At 44.2% G+C, this 11,678-nt stretch overlaps 1 protein-coding gene across 1 annotated transcript in view; it reads right to left on the reverse strand.

Annotated features, from left to right (window-relative positions):
* Window positions 1-11,678, reverse strand: part of Elmod1 (ELMO domain containing 1) — a 56,683-nt gene that overhangs the window by 18,740 nt on the left and 26,265 nt on the right. Inside the window, exons 3-6 of the mRNA XM_055621943.1 lie at window positions 6,487-6,632; window positions 6,323-6,351; window positions 4,929-5,026; window positions 2,365-2,494 (exon numbers count right to left, since the gene is read on the reverse strand). Of these exons, the coding sequence (XP_055477918.1) occupies window positions 2,365-2,494; window positions 4,929-5,026; window positions 6,323-6,351; window positions 6,487-6,632 (403 nt within the window). The remainder of the gene's footprint in view (window positions 1-2,364; window positions 2,495-4,928; window positions 5,027-6,322; window positions 6,352-6,486; window positions 6,633-11,678) is intronic.

Consider the following 11,678-nt stretch of genomic DNA (forward strand, 5'->3'; position numbering starts at 1 on the left):
TTATAGATGGTTGTGAGCCACCATGTGGTTGCTGGAAATTGAACTCAGGACCTTTAGAAGAGCAGCCAGTGCTCTTAACCTCTGCCATCTCTCCAGCTGCCACTATCTGATTCTTTAGCCATGACATCAGAATGATAGCATGTACAGCTTCAAATCATCACCACTGATAGAAGTTGACAAATCATTCGAATGTATCTGAAGTGCATTACACTGGCTAAGACAAACTCAGAATTAACAGACAGGACTTGGGTGCCTGCTATGTGCCATCTTTAGCTGGTCTTAACATGTAGCTAAGTGTGATAGCTAACCTTGGCTGTCAACTTGATGACATCTGGAATTAACAAAAACCCAAGCATCTGGGCACACCTGTGAGAGAATTTTCTTAGATGGATCTTTTGAAGTGGGAAGACTCACCTCTTCTGGTGGCAGCCCACATAAAAGGTCATGGAAGAAGGACGCTTTTGCTTTTTTGCCTGCTTGTCCTCACTCTCACTGGCAAGTTCATCCATCATGTGTCTGAGCCTTTGTTGGTGCTGGAACCAATTGTATCAACTGCTTCATGATTTCAACACAGACCGAGAATTGGCAGCTCTCTAGGAATTCCCTGGGACTCCAGCACCAGATTGGAACTAATGAGACATCGGTTTTGTGGATTAAACAGCTATGAGATCTATTCAGGAGACGGCCATTATTGGACTGTGTGAGCCATAGCTGGGAAGCCTCTCTAACAAATCCTCCTTTAATATCTACATGTTCTATTCTGTTACTTTAAAAAATCTGACTAATACATTAAGAAGCTACAACAAGTCATGCATTTGTCTGTCTCTCTTTCTCTCTGTCTGTCTGTCTCTCTCTGGACACCTACTATAAGCCAGCTCACAGTTGAGACTAGCCTCATAGCAGGCACACAAATGTCATTAGCTAATTTTGAGTTTATCTTAGCTACTGGGAAGCATTTCAGACCCATATAACCAGGCTGTTAATTACACTGATTCATTTCAGTTTCATTCACCTTGAACCTGGCTATTAAATCATTTTTCTGGGTTTGAGAGGCTCCACAGAAAACAGTCAGGGCGACTGGCAACAGGGGAAGGCAGAACTCAGGTAGGAGGCTAGCTAAATCAGCAGGAGAGAAAGCCAAGGAGGAATGCCAAGAATGAAGTGTCTTCAGTTTTAAATGATCACTTCAGATCCAGCATTAATTAGTAGCGACAAATGAATCACCACCTTAAGCATTTGCATACACAGAAACACGCACTCTTTCACACAAAACACAAGACGCAGTAAAAAAAAAAACTTCATCTGTTGACATTCTTTGGTTAAACAAAGGTAAGGCAGAAAAACAAATGCTTCCTTCTGTTTTTTTTTTTTTTTTTTTTTAGATATTTTTAATTGCGGATATTCGTGTATCTATGTACGACACACATACATGAGTTCAGGCTCCTGAAGAGGCCAGAGAGGACATCAGATCCCCTGGAGCTGGAGTTCCTGGCGGTTGAGAGCTACCTGAGGTGGGTGCAGGGAACCCATCTTTAAGCAGCAAGCTCTCCAGCCCCTCCCTCCAACCCTTCCCCTAGGCTTGTCACTGCTTATTGGATTTTTAGGAAGAGACAAAAAAAAAATCACTTGATGTCAGAAGAAGAGCATCTATTTTCAGAAGCAAATGTCTACAAGATTTAATTTGATTATTCCAAATATCGGTCTGAGTGTTATTGTTTGGACTTTAACTTCCTCCTATCTTGGTGTTTTTTGGAAAGCTTTAATTGTTGTTTGATGGAGACTCGGTATCAGAGCTCATAAGATTTGAAGCAAGGAGTGGTTACAACTCCACATTACTTTCTTGGCAGTTTTAATGTGCCAAGTATAAACCTTTACTGCCTCTTTGAATATTTGCCAAGTCACATGAATAAATAATCAGCACAAGGATCTTTGGTAATTTCCCCAGAGGGCTATCACTGAAGCAGAAACCAACCTCGTTGTCTTTGATGTGTATTAAAGTTGTAAGTAAAAACCCCACGACATGCTGACAAATGCTCTCGTCTCTCCAACAGCTTTCAACACATTTGAAACAATCCAAGCTTGAGCCAAGTGTAAGGTACCCCTCCCCCACAGAAATCACCTCTGATGTTTTCTCAGTTTATGAAAGTTGACAGGTTTTAAAGTTAACTTCTTATATGAACTTTCTGATGAAAATTATATGTATACACACACACACACACACACACACACACACACCTCCAACCTATAAGCGAACTCAGACTTGCCAATCTGCACAGAGCCCAAGTCTTCCTCACCTTTGTGTCCTCGGATGACCACCTGGCTGAGTGCTTGGTGGGCATCAGCTGACCCTGGGGAGGGACTCACCTTCAAAAGCATCTCTTCATGCTGAGGGTTGTCAGAATCATAGGGTTCCCTGCGCAGCTTTTCCACATCTGCAATGAGGTTCCTGTATCCCACAATCTGCAGAAGGCAAGCCTGGAGGGAGATCCCCAACCTACAGTGCAGAAGAAGCGAGAGAGTGTTAGAGACGAGTGGACCCACGTGCTGTTGGCATTTGCCCATTTGATGCTTATAGGACAGAACATTTTTTTGTTTGATTTGTTGTTGTTATTGTTTGGTTGGTTTTTCGAGACAGAGTTTCTCTGTGTAGCCTTGGTTGTCCTGGACTCTCTCTTTTAGAACAGGCCTCAAACTCAGAGATCAGCCTGCCTCTGCCTCCCTGAGTGCAGGAATTACGGGTGTGTGCCACCACGCCCGGCTAGGATAGAACTTTTAATGTAAACATTTTTATGTATGTGTTCAGGAATATATATTCATTATTCCTTTTTCTCCTTCTTTGTTTAGTTTCTCCAGACAAGGTCTCATGATGCAGTCCAGGCTGGCCTAGAGTACACTCCATAGCCCAGGCTGGCCTCAGATTCATGGCAATTTTCCTGCCTCAGTTTCTCATCATGCCTGCTTGCAAGCACAACTCTTGCTGAACTGCGAAAAAATCCTTTTTCCTTCATTTTAGCTTTTTTTTTTTAAGTGCAAGTGCAACTATTTGGCTTAAACAGCAACAACGAATGAGGGAAGCCTTCAGGAAGGTGGTCTGAGAGTACGAGGTGAAAGCAGACCTAACAATAGGTTCTTTGGGACCGTTTAGATGGGTACATTAGATCTGCTTCAAAAGTCTGTGTCTAAGAGAGGGAGAAAGGAAGAGAAGGAAAGAAGGAGGGAGCCATCAGGGGAGTCAGGACAAGAAGGTTTTCTGTACAAAATAAGAGGAACAAAGGCAGCAGCGGTGGCTGTGGGGAAGATAGCATTGGCACCATCACCTCTGTGCAGTGACTCAAGAGAAGAGGGAATGGCGCAAAAGGGGTCCCCCTTCACAGCAATCCTGTCCATCGTCTCTGGACACGCCCTTCTGTGGAAATATAATCTGCTTTGTGTACCACCAGGTGGACCAAATTCTGCGCATCTCCAGAACAGACGCATCTCCACCATTCCCCCGCTAGGCCCACTTATTTCATGATATCTTTGAGTCTCATTTCCAGGTCTAGGGGGAAAAGAAACCCCCCAAACCAGCCCTATGCCTTCAATTTCCTCCCATGGGGCATGGCTTCTGCTGTGGACGCACAGCAGACTGAATATATACATTTATGCCTATACATGTATGCCAATAATAAGTCAAGAGAAAAGAGCCATGGAAATGATGTAATTATATTTTAATTAAAATGTTTAAACATTTAGTAAAGATCTATTTATTTATTTATTTATTTAGAGAGTGCACGTGTGTGTGTGCGTGCGTGTGTGAATGAGTTTATGTTCACCATGTGCATTCAGGGGCCTGCAGAAGCCAGAAGAGGTCTCAGATACCTTGGCACTGGAGTTACAGGTGACTGCGAGCCCCTATGTGGGTCCTGGGGACCAATCCCAGGTTCTCTGCAAGTGTTCTTAACTGCGGAATCCTATTTCCAACCCATGAAAGAAGATTTTAAAACTACAGTTACCACGCAGTTAGACCAACCTTAATGTCTGAATGAGGGAAAGGTACAGCTTCATAGCTGACAAGACCGCAGAAAGATGTTATAGAGACCAGGAGGAAATGGAGGTAATAGCTTTTTTTTTTTTTTTTTTTTTAATTGAAGTCCCAGATAGATCAAGACATAGAGCAGTCTTGAAGTTCCCTTTAACTCTGGCTCCATCTTTGCTAATTAACAGTCTTTCTCAGCTGTGACATCTGAAGTCCTCATGCACACAGATCTCAGAGACAGTTTGATTGTTGCCTACCCCAAAGTGTCTCTAAATATACCTGCATTTAGAATTTATTCCATCTAATGCCTTTAAGGTCCAAATTTTGCTGAAAAATTGCTTCACCCAATGGAAAACATAAAGCTAAATTTAAACGTCACGAACACTGCCAAATTCATTTTAATATTTCCAAGATGAGGGGAATAAATTATAAAGTTCTAAAGTATTCATATAAAAAAAACATCTCTTCCTCCCACACATGCCTGTCTTCTTGACAGGCAGGTAGGAACTGTCTCTAAGATTATCAGCCCAGCATGATGAAATATTCATGAGGGAGCTTAAGAAGTATTTCAGAGGGAGCAGAATCAGCATAAGACACTTATGTTTTGAACATGCGCAATCAATGTAAAGTACAGACATCACGCGATGTCCTGCTGATGAATGGGCTTCCTCGAGTTTTATGGTTTGGTATCAGCAAGTACACCCCCTTTTCATTCATGGCAACAGAACCACAAGCTCCCAAACCAGAAGCCTAAAGTCACTGCCATCTACAAACATGAGGAGCCCCTATTTTTATTTACTATTCATCTGAAAGTCAAAACACAGAAGATGTGGTCACTTTAAAGAGAAAGAAGAGAGAGAGGTAGCCATGTGATTTGTTCTCTGTATTTCTCACACACAAATCCAGTTCTTACTGTGGATTGATGTCAGGGTTAATCTTTTTCAGTTCCATGATGTCATCAATAGTCTTTTCGATTGCATCTGGGTGAACGCTCACTGATGTCTGCAACAGCTGGAAAACATCTTTCAGTTAGTCTCTGTCATTAGCACCAGTGGCTTAAATGATACCTCTCGGGACGGAGGCATCAAGTGCTACACTTCTGTAGGCGCGAAAGGCACGAAAGGCAGCCTGCTGTAATGTGCTTGAATTCCAGCGCATTCTGTGTTTCCACGGCTGGAGCAGGGCCACTCTCCTAGTTGAGGCATTTGACATAAAGCAGGCACACACAAGGCTTGCATTTTGCTTTGTTCTTTACCGTTGCCGTCTGTTTTAAGCTATTTAGGTTTCCATCATGGTTTCCTTTCCCCCTGGTAGACTGAGGCGCCTTGGGTCATAGTCTAGACCTTCGGTTCTCCCACTTCTGACGCTGCGACCCGTTAATACAGTTCCTCAGGTTGTGGGGGCCCCTAGCAACAGAAGCCTTTTCGTTGCTACTTCCTAACTGTAATTTTGCTACTGTTAAAAGGGATCATAATGTAAATATCTGTGTTTTCTGATGTTCTTAGGTGACCCCGTGTTAAGGTCATTCAACCCCTAAAGGGGTCAGAACCCCCAGGGTAAGAACTGTTGGTCTAAAGGTTGCCAAAGTTAAAGAAGATGAGATCAAATTACCAAAAATCTTGCAAAGTAAAGCATTTCTCCCTTATGTAGAGAGTCAGCTGTGTGTACTAGTTTTAAAAGACATTTCTTTTAGTTTCCGAGTGTGGGTGTTCCGCCGAGCACGTCTCTGCACCATGTGTGTGCACTTGGATGTCAGTAGGCAGTTACTGACGGCTGTGAACCCTGTGGGTGCTGAGAGTCCCACCTGGGTCCTCTGAAGAGCTCCTAATCACTGGGCCCTCTCCTCAGCCCTGTGCACTATCTTTGCAGTTAATACAGTGGCTTCTCTCTGGCTTCATTGGAAAATCTCAAGTATAAAGTCAAGTGGTTTGATTACTGTGGAAATACTGGCCAGCTAATGCTATCAACGCACCCTATTTTGTGGTATGAGAGGTGGTAGAGAGAGAGTTAATTCAACATTTTTCGTTCTTGAAATTTTCTAGTTTTCATTGTTTCAACATTTTTTTTTTTAAATTGCACCGTGTGTCCGTCTGTGTGGGGTGCGCACTCTACACAGCATGGGTGGAAGTCAGAGGGCAGCCTGAAGGAGTCGGTTCCTCCAGGTGGGACCTGGGGATCGAACCCACATTGGTGGCAGCTGCCTTCACCGGCTGAACCCTCTCACTGTTCCACAATTTCTATGTTCTATCATAGAGGTCAGCCCCTCAGTGAAAGGTCATTGAAAAACAAGGAAACGAGTTTATTTACCTTACTTTTTGAATCCCTCAGTGACGTTTCTGTTAAAGCAATAACACACAATGTCATTAGAAATAACGTGTAATGAGTGTTTGGATGTTACTCACTGAAACGTGACATCGCATCCTCAATCCCACCAACTCTGCCTTCTGCCCTCCCTCTCGCCCGGTGCTCACCAATTTTCATGGTTCTAGAAGCTCCAGGTTTGGTGCTGTAGCAAATCCTCTGCAGTTCACACCTTCCCGTGAGCTTCCGCATCACAAACTTCATGCAGCGCCACAAAAACTTACAGTAGAAATATAGGCACACCTGGATCAACATCCTGTGGGGAACAAAAGACAGCACCCTTCCGATAGAGAGCTGGGAGAGGACAGAAAGCAGCCGCCACCAGCAAGCAAAGAAGCCGGGAAGAAAAACCAGCCGTTAGATTGCTGTGTCCACAGGTGCTCTTTCTGCCACTCCTGAGAGTGACGGTTGCTATGGCTACACGCCGAGGGCAAACCCCTGAGATTCTTTTCCTACCATCTTTGTCTAAAAGATTTTGGAAACCAAGCAGTGTCAACGTTGCCTCTGCCTGAGCCACGGGGTGGGGGTGGGGGGTGCCTCCTCTTGCTCGGGGGAATGGCTGCTCAGTTCCCCCCTCACCCCAACCACCACCTCTGCTCAGTTCCCCCCTCACCCCAACCACCACCTCCAGCCATTCCTCAGGGCCCTCCACTCCGCCCCACTGTTGGCATTTTCTCCCTTCCTCTCTCCCAACCTTCCCTGTCTCCCGATGCTTCCCCTTGCCCTCTGCCGCCCTCTGGCTGCGTGACTGTTGAGCAATAGCATGCCTTGCCTCTGTCCTAAAGCTTCCCTGTCCATGTGGAGGAGGCACTTTTGACCTTTCATTTCTTCCTCCAACAGGACAATGTTCTCTGATTTAAACTTTTCAGAATCTCTGCATCTACTCCCGGTTCCTTCTAAGCAATGTGTTCTTTATGGTAGACTCCCAACCCACTCCTGAGGTACCTCAGCAAACGGGGGTCATGTTGTCTCTGAGTGTCTGTGCGTTTGCCCGTGACTGAACTCGTGGCTTGTTTTTTACGTGGATTTCTGATTTTAAAATGGAAGTGCCTGCTACTGTATGTTGTTGTTTAGAATGCCACAGTTCCTCTTGCTTTAGAGACAATGACAACCTGTCACCCAGAAGGCTGTGTTCAGCCCATCTCTTCACATTGTGCTCCTAGGAGACAGAATTATTCCTATTACTTCCCGTTGCTATCATTTCTAAGCGATTTTTTTCTTCAAATATTCTCTGATTCTCTCTAGTTCCAAAATAAGGGTTTGGGGGCTATTAAGATCAGTTGCAATGGTTAACAATGTGGTCCATTTAGTCAACTAATTCTTTGGTCAAATTCATGTGTTGGAATTGTTCCAGTTTTAAGTCATCAACACCCTTGTGTTAAAAGTAAAGAGTCTAATGTGTACAAAGGCACAGAGTTTAGATCTTATAAACACAAAGGAAATGGTGTCAAGAGAGCACCGTATCCAACCTGCTCCACAAACGGAAACAATGGAATACTTTCACAAGCAAGCAATCACGCCCTAGGCCAGCCAGTAACATCAAAGGGCTCCTGACATTCACCTAAGAGAAGAAACTGCACAGATACACATGCGATGGCCTACATTTTCTCTAAGAAACAAAACAATTTTAATAGTGATATGGAAACAGCGGGAGGGGCTGGCAGGGTACATGCTAATAGGGTTTATTGCTAAACATCGGAGTCGTCAGCAGCAATTTTTTTTCTTGATTTACTAAGTGCATTTTCTTTCATAAATATAGTTAAAAAACATGGAAATGACAGAAGGCTCAATTTGTATAAAACGATCACCAGAAGTCATTTCAGGAAATGCTTTTTCTGTGTACAGCCAGTTACTATGAAGTCAACTGTGTGCGGCACTCACTACATTATCAAGCCTGACATTTAAGTGTTCAAGTCAAATACATTCTAAGCTCTGGTTGGATTCGGGTTAACAGCTTTCAAAAAAAAAAATAAGTTATCCTAAAATTAAATTCAGTGGAACGTTTTAATTAGGCAAGTGAGATGATTATAACTTCAATGTGCTCGTTTGGAAAATGAATGCTACTTTCTAACTATTGGATGGCCATTCCAGGAGAAAAGAAAACGAAAAGAAAGGCGAGTTGTATCTTGACTAGTCTCCAGCCAAACGGCAACGGCAGTCATCCTGGGATGCATTGCTTCTGTTACAAAGGAAAGGAGGAACTCCAGCAGATCCGGTCAGTTTCCAGGGTTCAGCGGCAAACGGCCTCAGCGCGCGGCAAAGCCCCTGCCCTCCCCGCAAGTCGGCATCAGGACTCTAGACCTCGCGATCCCGAGGGTTAAAGGGCTCTGGAAATTGCTAATGGAGTGCTGTGGTTTAGAACTTGAATGTCCTCCGATGGCCCATGTGTTAAAGTCTTGATTCCTAGGGCGGTACTATTGGGTGTGGTGAGATCTAGCAGAAGATCCTTTCCTGGGGTCCATCTGTGACGGGGATCCTGTCCCTTTCCTTCTCCTCTTGCTTTGTGGTCACAGGTGAGCAGCTTCACTCCTTGAGTACTTCCGACCTGGATTGCTGACTCCCCACAGGCCCGAGTGACAGGACACAGCATTACCTCAAAATTATGAGTCAAGTGTATCCTTTCATTTGAAGCTGCTCTCAGGTATTGATTACAGCAAGAGACGCTTTTATTTTTCTTCTAAACACATGGAGCTCTATGCAGTCACTCTACCCAGAGCAGAGGCGCTGGCCATTTCATAGCTTAAATCAAACCCCAGCATCTCTCCCCTGTGACTGCTGCGTCAGGCCAACACACAGGTGTGGCTTGAGACTTAGAAGTGTCATCCTAGGTGTCACGAAGCGTCTATCTGTAGAGTGACTAGAGCCTGGGTTTCACTTATCATTTCTCCCCCAGGTCTCCTTGTATTTCAGAAGAAAATGCCTGTGTGGCTTTTTACATAATAGGAGAGGGAAAAAAAAATAGACATCATTTTCTGTGTGAGTTTCTTTCTCTCTCTTTTTCATACCGCCAAGGATATTTACATTGTCAAAAGTAATGGAATGCAGCAGAATGGCATGGTGGGCTCAGGATGAAAGCATCACTCTGAAGACGAGCCAGAAGACTACGGCGGCCCTTTCCCACAGTCGGGTAAACCACACAGCAGGCCGTGAACGAGAAACTCCCAATGAACTGGCTCTTGCATGCTACCTACTCTTTTGTAAGCGTCGTGCACACAGTCTTCATAACACTATTTGATATCCAAGGTAAATTTAAATGTTCACTCACTGCCCCACCTTTTTTTGAAGGGAGCAAAGTTTGTTTTAAAGGCTTAAGTATTTTCTGTGTGTAAGTGTGCCAGCATGTGTGTTTGTGTGCCACATACACACCTGGTACCTGCAAGCTCAGAAGAGGGAGTTGTCTCCCTGCAACTGGAGTTAGGGATGTATATGAGCCATCAGGTGGGTGCTGGGAGCCAGACCCAAGTCCCTGCAAGAGCTCTAAGTGTTCATGACTGACTGCTGAGCCATCTCTCCAGTCCCTTCCCTATTTTTTTTTCTAATGAGCCAACATACACAGACATTTCATTTAAGTCCAGCTTGCTATTCTAAATACTATCTTTAAAAACTCCACATCTTCAGATCAAGCAACATCTTGACAGACATAATCTATTTTGTGTTTAGTGCATAGGCCTGGTCTAGGCAAGGCATCCTTGGAGGTAGAAGATCAGAGCACTCCCTGCATTGGCAGTCCTATTTTGAGGACAGTAACTAAATCCAACAATCTACCCTGCAGAAGGAACGAACCAGCAAAACTCCCATATGCCTGGCTTTCAGTCCCAAAGCTATGAAGTTCATGAGGGAAACTCTTCATCATCAAAAGAACAAATTCTAAAATGGTGGAAGGTCTTCTGAGATTGTTAACTGTTTGACATATTACTCCGAGAAGAAAGTAATTAAGAAACGGACACAAGAATATGTTTTTCCTTTTTGATTGAGGAAGGAAAGAGAAAGAGAGAGAAGGGGGGAGAGAGAGAATGGAGAGGGAGGAAGGGTTTGTCTAGTTTTTCTCAGGGTTAGTAACATCCCATCATGCTTTATGCCCTTAGGTTTAAGAGGAGGCGTTACAGATACACCCACGGGACAGATCTCCTTTGCCTTCTTTTTCATGGTCACTCATTCTGTTCTTCTGTCTCTCCTTTCACCCTTGACTCATGCTCAGGGGGCTTCTCCCAGCCTGAATCAGCAACCGATAAAGGCTTAATGTTAAGGACATTTGCTTTTCCCCATTCACTCCTGGTAAGTCTGCTAGATTTTGTAGGAATTCTCAGGACTAGAAGGTGAAGATTCTGATGGTCACCCACGCACAGGCAGCAGAGCTTTGCACTTGCTTCTGACGATGCTCCAGAACAAGCTGCTGTAGCCTCTGGGCAGGACTGCCTTGCCGAAGCACAGCAAGACTCATAATAAGAGCTGCTGTGTCTCCCATTCCCAAAAGTCTCTGCTACTGCTGTTTATTAACACACTGTGGAGTGGGGTTTTATGGCTGAGTTCACAGCAGTGTTCTTCCATAAAATAATTATGACTACATTTGCTATTGAAATTTACTCTCTAGCCTGAACCATCCAGTATAAACATCCAGAATAAATTATTGAAAATGAATCATATCCTTGTCACCAAATAAAAGCGAACTCCTGTCTAGCCTGCCTCATTAGAGGAACCCTGTCAGCAGGAATGGGCCTCAGGAAGAGAAGAGTCAGCAAGAGTCCGGTTGTGCCTTGCCTGAGGATGGGGGGGGGGTACCTGTGTTGCACACTACGCCATCATCTTAAATTTGGGGATCTGATGTCTTCATTTGAAATTATAAGAGAAAAACAGGCTTAAAAATAGTTTCATTGAATGTGCTAATGAAAGTCAGTTCTTGCTTGAAGAAACCCTGCAATAAACAAGAAGTAGACTCTTGGTGAGAATTGAGAATATCCAAAGGGGAAATCATTGCTTGGCTCAAATCACAGTTTCCCACATGAAATACCGGTGGAAATGAGCGTTAAGCGCAGCAACTCACCCAACACTCCCAGCATCACAGACACACTCTAAAATGGCTCTGTGGTTGTTCTCGGTTAAAGGAACTAGCAATTGGTGTGGAATTAATGTGGCAAAAGCTGCTTGCCCTAGCGAGGCAGGCCCTTTCCTCCATAAGATTTCAAAGAGGAAGAGAGAGTCACAAGATTTGATACGTGAGCTGGAATGTGGAATCACTCTTGGAAAATCAAACCAAACCAAACCAAACCAAACCAAACCAAACCAAACCAAACCAAACCAAACC

The sequence above is a fragment of the Psammomys obesus genome, unplaced genomic scaffold, assembly GCF_907164565.1.
Source record: "Psammomys obesus unplaced genomic scaffold, mPsaObe1.curated_primary_1811, whole genome shotgun sequence".
NCBI classification, from domain to species: Eukaryota; Metazoa; Chordata; class Mammalia; order Rodentia; family Muridae; genus Psammomys; species Psammomys obesus.